Raw genomic sequence first — 17,828 nt, forward strand, 5'->3', positions numbered from 1 at the left:
ATAGTATTATTTGAATTAATTGTAAAATGAAGTTGATGTTAAATTAATCATTTTCATTTCTTGAAAAAGACCTGAAAATCATGATACCCTTCAATAATATAATTGAACATATAGGCTACAATTAGGTTTATGCATTCCCCATGCATGAAGAAAATAAGGTTGCATCCCAGGAGAATATTTTACAAACTTTACTAAAAACTTTACAAAAATTATTAGAATTAATCTTTGTAAGGAAAGAACCGTGTTTTCTCACAGGCTTTGCGAGCGTGCGAGCTGCTTGTGCACAGAGAGAGAGAGAGAGACTAAAGCAGATATATATTTTTTAAATTTTATTTTACATCTACACATGTTGTACAGAGTTTTTTATTTCTTGTTTATTTAAAAAAATATTCATTTAATTATGTTTACTGATTTCTAGATCTTGTTTTTATGTATTATATAATCATTTGTTCAAGCAATGGTCAATGCTTTGGCAATACTGTGCAAGTCATGCCATGAAGCTCACTTGAATTGAATTGAATTGAATTGAATTGAATTGAATTGAATTGAATTGAGAGAGAGAGAGAGCATATGTATCAATGGTAGCTCTATAATGAAATCAGCCACCCACATGTTGTAATAACAACAATAATAAAAATATTAATAATAATGCAGGGCTCGACAAGGACTGCCTATATGGCCCATTGACACTAAGGTTTGTCATTTGCAATCCTGCAGGTGACAAAAGACAAAGAGAAAGTCCCTTATATCTCTTGACTGAATCAATTTTGTACAAGGATTAATCTTTAACAAAGGCAATCAAGGATATATGCTGTTATTTTACATTTGATTATTCAGTTTACCTGAATATTGTTATCTGAAAAAACTTAAAGCATTGTTTATTTGTTCCATTTATTTATTTTTATATTTATTTATATATTTTTTTTTTTGCAAAATGATCCAGTCGACCATAGCCTATTTAGACATTGAAACAGTCTTCAAAGTCAAAGCAAAACAGTAAATTATGAGATCTAATCAAGCAGTTTGACGCTTTCAGATTTTTTTTTATTATTATTATTTAAAAACTGTATTGTTAATATGATAATATATTTTTCAATTTAATTGCACTGCATAATTAATTTAAAAAAGAAATTATTAAAATAAACAGAATATGCTGCAAACCCTACTTAAGTGACTGTGTTGAAGTTTTAACTTCGATATTATGCAAACAAAGTATTGGTATCAATAATGGGAGCCTTTTGTCTAATGGGGCTGAGCCCTTACCCGAATGTGGGATAAAAAGTGCCACCTCAATTTTATTTTATTTTATATTTGTCATTTGATGACAGGGTACTGTAATGCAAGGCATGATTAAGTATACATAAATAAATATATATATTTATTTTTTTTTAAAATCGAGAAAATGTATTTGGACATCTGTCCATCACAAGATTTAAATTCTCACTCGCGTGCCAAGCCCGCGAAAGAACCTGGCAGAGGGCATATAAGCTGCAGCCAATGCCCGGCGCGCGCATTGCGGACGTCACTTCTGACTGGATCGCCACTGCGCCTTTTTTTGGACTGTGAGGTAATACCTCCCCCCCCCCCACACACACACACAATTTATTTATATTACACGTAAAACTAGGCTACAAATGTCAATTATATTTCAAAATATGACGAAAGTTAATAATAAAATAATTATAGGACATATGTGAGGGAAAAGTTCGTTTTTCTCAGGTAAAGCAATTTTAACACAAAAATAACAGACGTTTTCTCATACGAACTCGTTAAAATGTGAAAAGGTTGAGGTAGCCTGCCTTTTCCAGTAAATGTACCACCTTTGTTGACACAAACAATGGTTTTCCGTCTTTTTTCCTATTTCCTTAAAAGCCGTTAAATAGCCTGTGTCATTTGCGCTCATTTGGACATTTGAGCAAATGTGCTCAGATTGAGAGAAGCACTTGTTTCAAAATCACGTCTATCATGTTAACTTCATCTAAAAAGGAATTATTTAATACTAATACTATTAAAATTATCTTTGGAAATAATTGCGACCGTTAATAGCGCGAGCTGCCGCTCTCTCACACGCGCGCGCTGCATAACGAGAGAGAGAGAGAGCGAGCGAGCATGTGTATCAAAGATGAGAGCTCAATAATAACATCAGCCACCCATGTGATTTTGTAACAATTAAGGACTGCCTATCGACACGAAGGTTTGTCAAATGACAATCATTACTTAAAGAGAAAGTCCCTCACATCTCTGGATCAATTGTGTAGCTTTAAGTTCAAGTTTCAAGTTTGCTTTATTTATATAGCACATTTAAAAACAGCAAGCACGGCTGACCAAAGTGCTGAACAGATAAAGACATAAAAACACAGGACAACCCACAGATTCATACCATAAACTCACAGTGAATTAAAAGCCAAAGAAAATAAATAGGTTTTAAGAGAAGATTTAAAAACAGTTAAAGACTGTGCCGATCTGATATAGGCTGGAAGGCTGTTCCACAGCCTAGGGCCAGCAACTGCAAATGCTCTATCCTCTATGCTTTAACCGTGATCTGGGGACAGAGAGAAGTCTTTGATCACCAGACCTCAGATTTCCAGTCGGATTGTATGGATGAAGTTGATCGGATAGGTAGCTCGGTGCCAGATTATTTATAGATTTATAAACACAGAGAAGAATTTTGAACTCAATTCTGAGATGCACAGGTAACCAGCTTTAACAAGGATTAATCTTTAATGAACTCAATCAAGGCTGGCATTTTACATTTGATTATTCAGTGTGCCAGAATATTGTTAGACATATCTGAAAAACATTTGTTATTGCTTGTAATTGCTTGTAAAATTGTTATTACTGACAGCTGACAATGTTTGATGTATATGTATAATAGCTTTATTAGAGCTTTGCGAAATTATACAATGAAAATAATTTGTTTTTCTTTTTTTTCTAGTTTTGATTACCATCTGATTGTTGTAAGTGATTAATCCAGCAGTCATTCTCTACATCTGTGATTTGCCATGTTCATAACACTGAGTAATCAATAATGATTGATGGAAACTGAATCCATTTTAATTCTTCAGACATTTGCAATATCTCACATATTCAGTGATGTTTCTTTCTTTCTCTTTTGCTTGTGTCAGCAGCACCTATACACCCCAACGGCTCTTTTAAGAGCCACATCTTCTTTGTCTTTGGCTTTGTAAGTATATGGTTTGACTGCCTTTCAGACACCTTCTCATTATTTGGGTTTAGGTCAATTTATGTTACATCATGCAGCAAGTTAAAGTAATCAGTAATGGCTTAATAAAGACATTAATGGGATAGTTTTGTAATAAACAATCAAGCATACTGCATGTGTTTTGCCATGTTTATAACATACTGATTAATCAATGATCATGGATGGACAATGGGCACATTTTAATTTGAACAGACACAACTCGGCCATATTCAGTGATGTTTTTTCTTTGGATATATTTTGCTTGTGTGTCAGCAGCAGCTACATACACCCCAAAGGCTCTTTTAAGAGCCACAGCACAGAGCGTCTTTGGCTTTGTAAGTATGCTTTGACTGACTGTCAGACATCTTCTTAACATTTGTGTTTATATCAACATCATGCAGCAAGTTAGTCATCCGTAATGTCTTAAGACATTAATTGGATAATTGTCGTAATAACCAATCAAGCATCCTGCATCTGTGATTTGCCATGCTCATAACACACTGATTATAGTTAATAATCATTGATGAACAATGGGCACATTTTAATTTACAGACACACAACATATTCAGTGATGTTTCTTCTTCTGATTTCTTTTGCTTGTGTCAACAGCAGCTACATACACCCCAACACAGAGCGTCTTTGGCTTTGTAAGTATATGTTTTGACTGACTGTCAGACACCTTCTCAGTATTTGGGCTTACAGTATATCAATTAAAGTTACATCATGCAGCAAGTCAGAGTCTTTTATTTCTTAATAAAGACATTGAAGGGATAGTTGTACCACCGGTTCAGATTTGACATGTTCATAAACTGTTCATTTGTCAAAGATACATTTTTCTGCAATGATTCTTTAAAACCTTCTGCACATGTCAGTCAATAAAGAGATATGTAATATTCAATATTGAAATATCCAGTCATTTTATGAAGTCAGTTTTATTATTATTATTATTATTCATGTTGTCATCATCTGCATTGTACCTCTGTTTTATTTTTTTAGTTTTTAAAACATAGCTATCTGGTTTATGCACAACTTTTGTTTATTATTTTCTGACTTAAATTAAGTTATTTTCTTGTCAACAACTAAAAAAGTATTTTTGTTTTCAGATGATTGAAATTGAAAAAAATCAATAAAGTTATTGATATAATTGCATATAAGTTTAGACTGCATTTTAGTAGTTCCATTATGCTTACATGGTGAGCAGGAAGGATCATGTTTGGTTTAGTTAATATTGTTTAGGATATTTTAGATTTAAAGATATATATATATATATAAACTTTTATATTTATATTTCTATTTATGAGATATTTTAGATTGGTCGTGGCCCTTTGTCTCACCTGTTTGCCCGTTGACGGCAACATTGCTCAAAAGATGCCCGCATGGTAGTTGGTAACTAAGATGCCCAGCGTATCATCAGTCTTAGAGTTTAATGTATTTATTAATATCCATTTCTGAAAATCCCAGGTTGCTATGGTCAAGCAGGTTTGTTTATGTATGGCCATGAGAAAAGGATATTGTTTTCCCAATGTAGGATCTTGAAGCCATGACTACACACTTGGCCATGACATAAAGATATTGTTACCTCCACAAAATGATCCTTTTGCCACAGTTTATTATCACATTCCCCACAAATGCCCACAAGTTAATGGGCATTTAAAGCATAATGCTATGATGACAACAAAACTAAGTAAAGTAAATATGTTCAGTGGTGATCATTCGTATTATCTTTAGAGACTTCACCTTAAGGTGCCATTCACTATTGTGACTTGAAATTTGCATTTGTCTTGCATATTTTGCAAAGCATCACATACATTTTTTTTGTTATTTAAATAATACTAATTTAATTTAAAATGCTAATGAACCGACTAATTCAGCAGTAGTTTATTTTGCCACTACTATAGATGTGTATCACTAACTTTTGTTTATTTGTTTTTTTTTAGACCATCTAGCAGTTATGTCCTCCAAAAAGGTAAGTACAATTATACGTTTGATAATGGGTATAGAACACATCAATTTATTGCAATAGTGTGACAAAAAGCAGGAACTATTTTTATACTTGAAGCTGCAGTCCGTAACTTTTTTGGGTTAAAAATGATCCGAAATCAATATTTGAGCAAGTACATAACCAGCCAGTGTTCAAAACTATTGCTTTACTTTATCCCGATTCACAGCGTTTAGCTTATAATAGTGTTTTCTAATTTGAGTGGTACGGGTAGGTTTTCACAGGAAATTCGAGCATGGCACTGCGTCATTACGTCACGTCTGTAAACAAAGAAGTTGTCCCGGCTACTAGGCTGTCACATGTGAGGATCCTGCAGGTGGCGGATCATTTAGCCTTTAACCTTTTCTCACAGCAGCTAGAATAATTAAAAGTATCGTTTTGATGGTGGATTGTAATCTAGAAAGGATTATGTGTTTATGAAACACATGTGAATGAAATTAAATTACATGACTTTAAATGCATTACATAAAAACAATGAGGCAATAATTAATAATATGGTTTCACTGAATAACACTGTTAAAATACATAATTTAATACAAAATAAACAATTTATGTACATTACCATGTTATTACAAATGCCTGCCAAGGGAGCCAAAGGCCTAATTTCTGTTATTACACTTAGGACAATCAAATCTTTGTTTAATCCCTACTGACCAAACATTTAATTCAGATATCCACTTAATCTTTAATTTGTGGCCACCTTTTTGTGAGATGACACAGCCTCTAATTTCTTCAAACATGTGAACATCACAACTCTTACAAAAATTAACCATGGTTTTATTGTATTAAATTGTATTATATTGTATGATTTCTGAATGCTTGAGACCATAAAATCAGGCAACTGTATTAATAAAATCATAGCCATGGGTAACTGTTTAGAGCTACAATTGTAATTTGTAAATAATAAAATTTAATTACAATTTATTGATTTACTTTTATATTTTATTAAAGTTCTATTTTGACCCCTATATATATAATATATGTGTTATTAACCACGCCCACTCGCAGAAAAGCTGCCGTCTCTCTCAACTGTCTTCCTCTAGCAGCTTATTTTAATAAGGAGACCGAGCTGTTTTGTAAATGATCGCAACCAGGTATTTAGGCATAGCTGGCTAGCAAACTGTTGGCTGTAGTAACTAACGGTAATGACAGTAACTCGCGATTGAGCCGTGAACCACTGATGCTAATGCGCTCTAGTTATTAGGCTTGTTCGAGATTAACTAGCCTGCCACCGGCTGGCGAGAGTAGCCACTTGCAGTCAGGGCGTAATTAAAAGACATCAAGATGAAGACGTCAAGTCGGACACTTACTCATGTTCGCGGTCTATGTGGAAGCATCCAAGATAATTCCGCAAGCAGCTGCAATTCCAGGTTTACAAACAGAGATGGCGACAAAGATGCAAAACTTACGGACTGCAGCTTTAAAGAAAAGGATGCAGTAGTCATTTATTGGAAAATAAGTGTTTAACTTTTTGACAGAGACACCAGTACAGTAGCTGGATGACATCCAAAGACCGTAAAAGGCAATATGACAAAGTCTGGGCAAAAGTGTCTAGGGCACGAAAGATTGCAGCCACCAGAGAAACCAACACCTTGTTTGAGGTGGGCAGTACTGCTGGAAGTGAGGGCTTTAGCCTCAACCAGCCCATTGAGGAGGAGGACATCAACATGGTGTCTGACACAGCCCTGACAAGTTCTGAAAGCGAAGAAGATATGACACCCATGCTTAAGGAAGAACTTTCAGAATGGGCCAGCATGTTTCATGTAAAACACAATGCCATTGATGCTCTCCTAACCATCCTCAAAAGACATGGACATGCAGACCTCCCACAAACTGCAAGAACTCTCTTTGACAGGTCGAATAAATATGAAGTTAACACCAGAGATGGTGTTGACATAATAAAACTGACCGTATCAGATCAGCTCTCAAAACACCTGAGCAAATATCCCACAGCTCTAACAGAGCATCTGCAGTCACTTGACCTATCTTTAAACATTGATGGACTGCCATTATTTAAAAGTTCAAACCTATCCCTCTGGCCAGTTCTTTGTTCCATTAACTTAACACCAGCATGCATCTTCCCCCTCTGCCTCTCCACTGCTGCATCCAAACCCAAAACACCAGACTTTGTCAGTGACACTGTTCAGGAACTGGCAGAACTAATGCAGAATGGTCTGACCTGGAAAGGCAAGTGTTTGAACATCCAACTAAGATGTGTTACCTGTGATGCTCCAGCCAAAGCCATGGTCAAGTGTGTGAAACAGTTCTCTGGTTACTATGGATGTGACAGATGCAACCAGAGGGGATCCTGGGAGGGTCGGATGACCTATCCTGAAGTTGACAATCTGACCTTGAGGACAGACCAATCATTCAGGGAGTGCCAGCAACCAGAACACCATCATGAGGAGAAGATTTCACCTTGTTCTGTCCTCCCAATTGACATGGTCAAATCGTTCCCCATAGACTATATGCATCAAAGCTGTCTTGGGGTCATGAAAAAGATGCTGCTATTGTGGACAAGAGGTAGGTCAGAGTACCGGATGTCATCAGGAGATGTGGCCCGTGTAAGCGAGAGGCTGGTGACACTGAAGAAATCGATTCCTGACTGCTTTGCCAGAAAGCCAAGGGGGTTGCAAGAAATTGAACGTTGGAAAGCAACAGAGTTCAGACAGTTTGCTTTATACACAGGGAAGATTGTTCTGAAGGGAGCACTACAAGATCACCTGTATGAACACTTCTTGTGTTTCAGTACTGCTCTGTGCATTTTAGTGAACCCAGAACTTACAAAAGAACAAGGGCCTTATGCCAGCCAAATACTGAAATACTTCGTGGAGAAAGGACGGGAGCTGTATGGGGAGACATTTTTAGTGTACAACGTCCATTCATTGCTGCACCTTTCAGAAGATGCTCAAAACTTTGGCTGCCTTGACAACTGCAGTGCATTTAAGTTTGAAAGCTATCTTCATCAGATTAAGAAAATGGTCCGCTCTGGAAAAAATGTCTTAACTCAAATAGCAAATCGTCTGGAGGAAACATCAAAGTTGAAGCTAGGAAACAAAGAAAAAGCACTGTCACTGAAAGGCCCGAACAATGTGTTTGTTTTAAGCTCTGAAGAATGTTGTGAGGTGGTTTCAGAAGAAGGGGACAACACAGTGTTATGCCGAGTGTTCAACCATTTACAGCCATTTCTGATGACACCATGTGATTCCCGTGTTTACGGGACATATGCTGCTAACGTTAGGCACTCACAAATGCAACACCTTGACAGAAAGGCACTTGAAAGGAGGGCATTCATGGTGGAGGAACACCATGGAATCAGAATTGTGGTGTCCATCCTTCATACACTGTAGGCTCTGAGAAGATGTGCATAGTTATTAATTAATTACATTTACAGACATGACGAATTATAACCAAATCAACAATTGCATCACAATACGTAAGCCTGTCTGGAGAAGAACTTTTTTTATACCATAAAACTGAAATTATGTAACATCAAATCTGAGCTAGCTGGATCCTACAGGAAGAAAAGGAGCATGGACAATAACAAAATGACAAATGTGTGATTTAATCACAAGGTTAGCACAAGGGACCTATGGCCATCTATTAGCAGTTAATTACTACATTTCAAATTACATTTCAGCAATTCAACTTTTTTTTTCTGTTTTTCAAACAGGATTATCTGTGTTATGTTGTGATCCATTTTATTGAGCACAATGAAGTTGAGGTGGCACCATCTAGATGGTTGGAGTGGAATGAAGAGGTAAGATGATAATAATAATAATAATAATAATATGAAAAATATTATGATATATGAATACATATATGAAAACAAATGCATTTGTTAAATGTCTGATAGGTGTTGTATTGCTATTGGCCTCACTCAAATGCTGGTTTCTTGGCCAAAAAATGTGCCATGCCAGACAAGCAGCTGTGGACTAAATATGCCGTCCGAATATTTTCTGACACAGGTGAAATATGCAAAATAATCCATACATTCTCTTTAAGCTAAATAAATTTTTTTTAAGATTTCTATAATAAGTTGCATTTCTTTGTGAGCAGATAGTTATGATATGGCAAGATTCCGGGCAAGAAAAGCCCAGGAAACGTCACATGTTGAGGACTCTGATGGAAATGGGGGGAGAAAAGTCATTCCTCCAAGACGATTTAGAGGTATTAATAGCTGCTGTAATAAAAATCTCAAGCTTCCTTGCTAATTTATTATGATAGGTAGTATTAATATTAACTTTTATTTCTTGCAGAAGAAGAGGTTTGGCTCAGCCAACAAAGATGTGCAAAACAGGCTGGAAGGTGTAAGTATGCACATAAACTAAATTATGTTAAAATAATCAGGGAAAGCCAAAATTCATGTTTTCTATAAATATTATTTTGTTTTGCAGTTCATGAGAACAGTGAATCATCTCAAGGTGAAGTTTTTTAAAAGGATAATGAATGATTCAAAACAGAAGCAAGACTACTTTTGCATCTAGTGTTTCTGAAGTATACAACATTATTTGTTTCTAAACTATTCCCTTTGACCCAGAAAATGAAATTACCAGCTTACATGCAAAGAGAACTAAACAAAAGAAAAGGTCAAGAATAACAGCAACTGCACCTGCACCTGCGAGTAAGTAGAAAAACAAGGATTATGCATTTAGAGATGTCACAAATGCTTGCATAATCACTGTTACTCTTTTTGTTATTGTTGTTGTTTTCAGCTGAGGACGATGATGAAGGTAAGGCCAATGTTTTTTTTTTAGTTTTTAGTTTTTAATGGATGTGATATATTTTTTACTCAAGTATTTTCCTGTGTTAGATGAGGAGCTGCAGCCAAAGAGAAAAAAATCAAAAGGATCTAGTTTGATGTTGCCCAGTGCTCCTTCTTGTGAGTAAATTTTTTTGGTCCCACTTTATATTAGGTGACCTTAACTACTATGTACTTACATTTGAATTAATCATTTGGTACAATGCACTTATTGTGTACATGCATGTTTTTGCATTGTACTTATATTTTTAAAAATACCTATATGTAATTACATCTGTAATTAATTTTTGTAATTACATTTATAATTACACTGTTGACCCATCCCTTACACCTTAACCCACCCTTAAACCTACCCAGACCACCAAACCTGTCCCTAACCTTACCCTTATCCCACCTCAATAGCAGCAAAAGTGTTTTGCAGTATAGTATGAACACAACTAGTACATTGTACTTATTTTTGATGTAAGTACATAGTAGTTAAGGCCACCTAATATAAAGTGTGACCATTTTTAAAATATAATTTTATATAGTTTAGAAGTTTGGGTTCATTAACTGTTGATAATAATTATAATTGTTTCTTAAGCTGCATATTAGAATGCTTTAGCCATCACAGGAATAAGTTCAATTTTAAATATATTAAATAGAAATCTGTTATTTTACATTTTAATAATATTTCAAAATATTAATGTTTGACTTTATTTCTGAACAAATAAATATTAATAATAGTCATGAATTTTTAATTGTCTTCAGTAATAGCAACATAAACAGTATATAATGCTATTTATTGTTCAGCTTTAAGAATGCATTTCCCATAATGCTCAGGGGAGACGGAGTTTGTGCTGTGAAAGAGCGAAGCATGCCTGATTGTGCTGGTGCTCCAGAAGCTTGTATAATTCCTTGTATAAAACTGTATGACTCTTTAAGTAAACAGTTTGATTTATAAATACACCAATAAATACAGAATCAGAGACTTTTCGAAAACAAAAACTCTAGCTGATAACACGTTCTTCAGGTGGCTATAGAAAATAGGTGGGTAATTAATTTTCATGTGATCCATGGCATAGATCAAATGTGTTAACTAACTGAATAGCCAGCTAGTCTGTGCCAACAGTTTTGTAATGGATATTCTTGTTTTGTTTTGTTTTTTTGTGATGTGTTTACAGTTCCTTCTGTTTCAACATTCCAGTCGGAGACACATCATTCCAGTTCCACAAATCAGCAGTTTCAAGGTACAAAGGAAAATGCTATTATTATTATCACCTTCATGGTTTAAAACAGAAATATTTCCAACATTGTGACGTAACCAATTACCCCCGGACCAAACGTACCAAACCGTGACACCACTGTGTCATGAACCGCTACACCCCTAATTAATATATATATATATATATATATATATACACACACAGTATATATATAGAATCCCATCCAGGCCATGCACCTGTCTCAGAGCACAGCTCCAGACCACTCTCAAGCCTGCTGGCCGCTTCACTATCCAGCCCTATGACAGCTTCAGCATTCTCTGTAACCTCAGCCCAAAAGAGGGGGATGAGGAAGAAGAGACAGTTCACTGAGGCTTTAGCCTCTGACCAGAGTCAAGAGAGGGCTCCTGTTCCCGAGTCTGGCCCAGAGAGGTCTCCAGTCCCTGAGTTTAGCCCAGAGAGGGCTTCTGATCCTGAGTTTGGCCCAGAGAGGGTATCTGTTCCAGACCAGAGTCCAGTGCAGGCTCCAGCCCTGACCAGCTTCCAATAAAGGCTCAAGCCCCTGACCAGAGTCAAGTGCCGGCTTCAGTCCCCGACAAATGTCCTAAACAGGCTTCAGCCTCAGACCAGAGTCTAGTACAAGCCCCAGGCATTGACCAAGATCTAGTGCAAGTCTCCGACCAGAGTCCAGAGCACATTTTAGCCCTCAAACAGAGTATGGCTTTGGCTTCAGCCCCTAACCAAAGTCGAATGTTAGCTTCAGCCTCTGACCAGAGTTCAGTTTTGGTGCAAGGTCACACCTTTTGGGAGGGGTAAATGCTGTCACAAATTCACCAGCCCAGTCACCATCCCAATCGCCAGCCAGTCACTAGCTCAGTCACCTTACCACATTAAGGACTCCAATTCACAGAATCCTCCCTGGCTCACAATCCATGATCACCATCACCTGGAGTCTAATTCCCTACACCTGTCACACCGTAATCAAGACCAGTACAAAGCCACCTTCACTCCACTCAAACTTTGGTCTCGTTTCAAGTAAAGTTGCTACCAAGGACTTACCTTACTCACCCAACACCTGTATCCCTACCTGTTCGTCCAGATCTTCATCTTTGGTCAAGTCCGTCCAGATACGGAAAAAGGAAAAAAAGTTGACTGATCTGTCCTGAGATGGGCCCCTTAGTACCAATTGAGCATCGTTTAAATGCCACAGCCTACCTGAGTATTGTTGCTGACCATGTCCATCCCTTTATGACTACAGTGTACCCATCTTCTGAATAGTACATGCCTTAACACATCATTAGTTCATAATAAACTAATATTTGAAAGTAAGCCAAGTAATATTATTAATACTTAATTTAGGTATTAGTCCATTATTATTCATGTACTGTTATTGAAAAGTGTTACCATTGCTTCTTGCAGCTATGTGTTTTATTAGTAATTGACATAATGTAACTGATGTTTGACAACATATTTTCACAGAAATCTATAAGTTATTTGAGGGTTTGGAGAGGAGACTACACTTAAAACTTGATCAAATGCATGCTGATATAAAGACAGCACTTGAAGCAATCCAGCAATCAGCAAGCCAGCCAAGCACCTCTGCCACTGCCTCTGCCTCTGACCTAACTGAGGTGCTAGAGGAGCCTTGCAAGACAGTGAACGAATTGAAGACCTGTGTAAAATGCTGAAAGTTGTTGACTTTCGCAAGAAAATTGTATGTCTTAAAACATATACTATGCTGTTCTACATTATGCTATGCACTTCCGTGTTCTGACAATTTGTGCTATCCTGTCAGATTTTGCTACCTCCCATTAAAACAGTAGGTAGCACAATTCAACAACGAAAAATGCTACCTGTCAAATTATGATTTATTAATGTCTACACCTACCACAACCCTAAACCTACCCTTACAGTAATGCAAATACAGTAATTATGTGTTATATTCGCGGTTGTGGCTAGAAGGGATACAGCTACCGGAAACCAACAATAAATAATTTTTTCTACCTATTAGATTGTGTTTTATTAATGTCTACACCTACCCCAACCCTAAACCTACCCATACAGTAATGCAGATACATTAAATATTGTTGTTCAGAATGAGAAAAAAGACGCAACATTGTTTTGCGCATGCACAGTAAGTCCTGGTAGGAAAATCTGACAGGTAGGATAAAATGTCAGGACACCGGCACTGTGCTTTAATAACTGATTGTTGTTATTGTTTGTAGATGCGATATCTTTGTCTTCAGAGAGGAGGCAATTTGGGGGATGGCATAAGAAGAATGCTACATAAAATTGGAGAAAATTCCCTATGGGCAGAGTACAGCTACAAAGGGAAAAAGGAAAAAGACCATTTCAGAAACTTTTGATTAATGACGTGATAATACGTATGCATCAAATCTTTACTCATGACAACTTGTCTGTCCATAAGGTTACAAAAAGTGCACTGGAATGTGACAATCTCTTTGATTACATATGCATACTGTTGTTCACAATTCAAGTGTTCTCAGTATTTAAATATTCAGAGTTGCAATAGTCTGTCTTGAAAATTTGAATTTTAATACTTCAGAGATTGTACTTTCTATATGCGTTCTAGTTCTAATTACTGTGATCTAATAATTATTATTTGAAGGTGCCTGCAGTAAGGTGTACCCACACCACAAATCACAGAGTGTGGAGGAGATGATTGCCATGACTCTAAAGCATGCCCCACATCGTGAGAAAACAAAAACAATTAATCAGGTGAGAAGATTTTAACCGTTAAATAAACATTATTTGTAGATAATCTTGTTAATACTCAGTAAAATATGGGGGAAATATACTGTTTTCACACTAATATGCTTTAATTTATTTATTTATTTATTTTTTTACCAGGAACACCACAAATGTGACTTTGTTCCATTTACAAGATAAAAGCCTTTCAAAACAAACTTCCTGCTTAAATATTAATGCACACTACCCATATTTTACTGAATATTAACAAAATTGTGTACCAATAATGCTTTTTACTTAAAAACAGAGGTACATAAAGTCATATTAATGAGGCCTTCAATCATTCAAATGGTGATAATATAGCATAACGAGAGATTTATATGCTATTTCTGTAGGCTTGTCATTTTAACCAGGAACACCACAAGTGAAACAAAGCGGAGAAAAAAATTAAAAGTACAAAAAATATCCGAAAAATTTTAGGAAGTTGTTATACACTGTCAGTAAGTTTTAGATGTGATATCATTAACATTTACAATATACTGACATTAAATATCCAAGGAAGGTTTAGGATTAGGGGTTAGAGTTTGGTTTACGGTTAAGGGTAAATTTAACAGTGTTAACTACACATTAATTAAGTACAAGTACTTTAAATGTAGTTATGATTCACCAACATGTTTGCACATAATAAGACAGTTGTATATTTATGTTAATTAGCATAGGTGATTGATAATAATTGTTTAAATTAATATACTTATTAAATTAATAACTAATTTCATCAGTTTGGCTGAAATGTGAAGATCATTTCACAAAATGTTTTGTTTTGTGAAACTGTAAATTATGCTTTTTACAGTCATTTTACAGTTTAATATGTTACCACAGACATCGCCTTACCCTGCTTATGGTATTTCATTTGTGCAGGTCTTAAATTTCAGCTTAAAAATCCTGCAGATACCCTGAATACAAATTCTAAAGGGTTCACCTTCTATGATAGGATCCTCAACAAGTGATTTGTATGGGAAATGACTTATTTTTGTCTGTGTTGAATTCATTTATGTGGGTATATATTGGGCTTGGTATTACAGGGATACAAAAGGTACCAAACACCCACAAAAAAACATAAGAACACCCTCATTTGAAAATGTAAAAAAAGTAAAAGCGAATATGGACAAAACAGATTTCATATCCACATAAACTTTCTATCAATGGATGATCTGTCCATGAAGTCTTGTAGTCTGCAGTGCAGCACTCCTGTCATCAACACTTTAAGGATCAAAAAGCGCTGCTTGAGTGGTGTAATGTCCCTGAAGAAAATTATATTATCATTAAATATAATTAAATTGGTGGTGGTTGAGGAGATCACCCCCCCTCCCCCACTCCCCTTTACAATGTAAAGTGCTTTGAGTGTCTAGAAAAGCGCTATATAAATGTAACGAATTATTAATTAAATATTATTTAAATATGTTATTACCTGTCCAGACAAGGGTTTTACCTTCAATATTTGGGGTAGAAAAACATTAAACATAAGGTGGACAGGCAAATAACAAGTAGCCTACATAAGGTTACATTGATTGAAATTTCAGAGCTACTGACAATACTGGCACTTTCGTGTGAAGTGCTTTTTTGAGCCTAGAATGTAGTGACTATAGATAACGAGTCAGTTGATTCAGTTTTATAGAATATTAGTATATGTCAGTAATGAATCAAGGTTTTAAACCCATGATTTTTGTTAATTTTATTATTATTATTATTTTAGGTTCCGAACTCACGGGTGGAATCGGACCTGGAGAACTAACACGCAGCAACTGGAACACGCTGGAACACACGCACACGCACACACACTCCCGCACACGCACACACACACACACACACACTCACTCCCGCACACACACACACACACACACACACACACGCTCCCGCACACACGCACACACTCCCGCACACACACACACACACACACACACACACACACCCGCGCACACACACGCATACATATATACATCTGGAGAAATTGTTTATAAAAATAAAAAGTATTATTAAAGTACTGCTTGTGTGTTTATTACTTGGGTTGTTCAATTTTGTCTAATCTGACTGATGACATGTTTACACTAAAGGACGTTAAAAGGACCTGTAGCGAACGTTCTCTAAAGGTCCTCACAATGTTTCATGAACGTCCCGCGAACGTCCCCGGTACGTCCCGCGAACGTTCCAGCGACGTCCCTTTGACGTCTAAAGAACCCTACACGAAGACGTCCAGCGGACGTTCGCAGAGGCCATTCAGGGGACGTTCTGGGGACCTTTTTTTGTTAGCTGGGTTATCTGCATTAAATATTGTTACTGTAAGTGTTAAAATAATTCATATTATTCAGCCTTACTACAGTATAGTAAGGCTAGGTTATCAATTGAGCCTGTATACTAAACATGTGATTTATTGTGTGGGCCGATTAGATTGCAAATGTGTATTCATTAATTTATAGGCTTGTTATGGACATTTATATACAATTTGCAAGCAGATGTCTAATTTTGTTTGTTTGTTTTTATTCAGCTCTTACTGTGTTTTTTGAAGATTAAATCCTTTATAAACATCAGTTCCTGAGAGTAAAGTGCATCTGTTCAGCTGGGAATGCTACACCCAATTTTCCCCATCCAAACAACGTGACCTATACTAGAGATTTTCGGATCCTCTGCAGCAAATCTTCCGGCCCCAGGATGCCTCCTCCTCCACCAGTCATCGCTGCCGAGCCCCAGGCTCCATCGCGGCCGCCGCTCTGCTCGACCAGCCACAAGATTTCCCCGACACCGAGGCTTAACCTCGCCTCCACTGCCGAAACTTTCAACTTCCCCAGCATCCTCATATCATTCGGCTGCGCCAACAAATTCCTCCGATCGGAAAGTGGTAAGTATTCAATCCAGAGGCAAACTTTGATTAATTCGCTCCGTTCTCGCAGAGGATAAACAAACGGATTTGTATGATCTATTCGTCACCCCGCAAATCAGCCAACCTCACTCCTAAATCCACTCCAGCCGCCAAGGCGGCCAATAGTTCGAGCAAAGCCCCGAACTCGTCTCGCTTGACACCACTATTGTCCTGCACAAGACCCGGCTCTCCGCGAGCGTTGGATCACAGAAGCAGGCCTTCAACGAGCCTGGGCCGCGCCCAGTTCTTACCGTAGCAAAGCCGCACTTGCTTCCCGCTTCGGCTCAGCCTTCACCTTGGCTCTTCCGACCGCAGCGCCGTACGCAGCCGGGCCCCTAACTTCTGTTTCCAGACGCAAGTGCGAGGCTGCCTCTGCTAGCGGCGCAGGCCACCAGTCTTGCCAAACAATTTTCAGGTAAAAATCGCTAAAGGTAGATCATTTTGTTGTTAAATGACGTTGCGACATCATCGGATGTAAATGTCATTACGTAATCATGTCGCAAGTGCTTAGAATACACACTGAAATTACTCCCTTATTTTTCACCAGCATTTTACCCGTATTTAATTTTCTCATTTCATTTTTATAAATGGATAGATAAATCAGATAATCAACAGTGAAACTTCTTCCACTGTTGATCTTAACCAGAAACAAAAAGTAATCTCAGTGGACCAACAGTAATGATTAACAATCATAAGTACAAAGTATAAAATTAAGGCCTATCATAAACAATTATTGAACAAGTGCAACCTGCAACTTATTCATATATGAAGTGCATACTACTAGGCACCTCCCTCAAGTGTCTAACGTTACCAGCCGATGTGCTGCTTAGCTGGCTAGCTGTTCCAATGTTTTCCTTTTGTGTGGTTAAGAGAAAACGCATGGTTTCCAAATATAATTTTTAAAATGGTTACATTTGTTGCTAGTTGCTTAGACTACCCTAGCAACTTGTTTTCAGAGAAATTGTTAAATCCAGCAACAAAGTTGCTGAGTTGGCAATGCTGCAGGCTACCCGGACATTAACTTTGGTGGACTTAAACTT

The 17,828-nt window shown here is 36.9% G+C and overlaps 1 protein-coding gene across 1 annotated transcript in view; it reads left to right on the forward strand.

The window, feature by feature from the left end:
• Positions 1-2,559: 2,559 nt before the first annotated feature.
• Positions 2,560-17,828, forward strand: part of LOC131539171 (uncharacterized) — a 20,907-nt gene continuing 5,638 nt past the window's right edge. The window contains exons 1-13 of the mRNA XM_058773527.1: positions 2,560-3,849; positions 5,140-5,168; positions 8,875-8,961; positions 9,058-9,169; positions 9,261-9,371; positions 9,461-9,511; positions 9,599-9,625; positions 9,742-9,825; positions 9,917-9,934; positions 10,015-10,083; positions 11,127-11,192; positions 12,645-12,841; positions 16,461-16,767. Coding sequence (XP_058629510.1) covers positions 3,726-3,849; positions 5,140-5,168; positions 8,875-8,961; positions 9,058-9,169; positions 9,261-9,371; positions 9,461-9,511; positions 9,599-9,625; positions 9,742-9,825; positions 9,917-9,934; positions 10,015-10,083; positions 11,127-11,192; positions 12,645-12,841; positions 16,461-16,767 — 1,282 coding nt within the window. The 5' untranslated portion in view covers positions 2,560-3,725. The remainder of the gene's footprint in view (positions 3,850-5,139; positions 5,169-8,874; positions 8,962-9,057; positions 9,170-9,260; positions 9,372-9,460; positions 9,512-9,598; positions 9,626-9,741; positions 9,826-9,916; positions 9,935-10,014; positions 10,084-11,126; positions 11,193-12,644; positions 12,842-16,460; positions 16,768-17,828) is intronic.

Source organism: Onychostoma macrolepis, chromosome 04, assembly GCF_012432095.1.
Source record: "Onychostoma macrolepis isolate SWU-2019 chromosome 04, ASM1243209v1, whole genome shotgun sequence".
Lineage (NCBI taxonomy): Eukaryota > Metazoa > Chordata > Actinopteri > Cypriniformes > Cyprinidae > Onychostoma > Onychostoma macrolepis.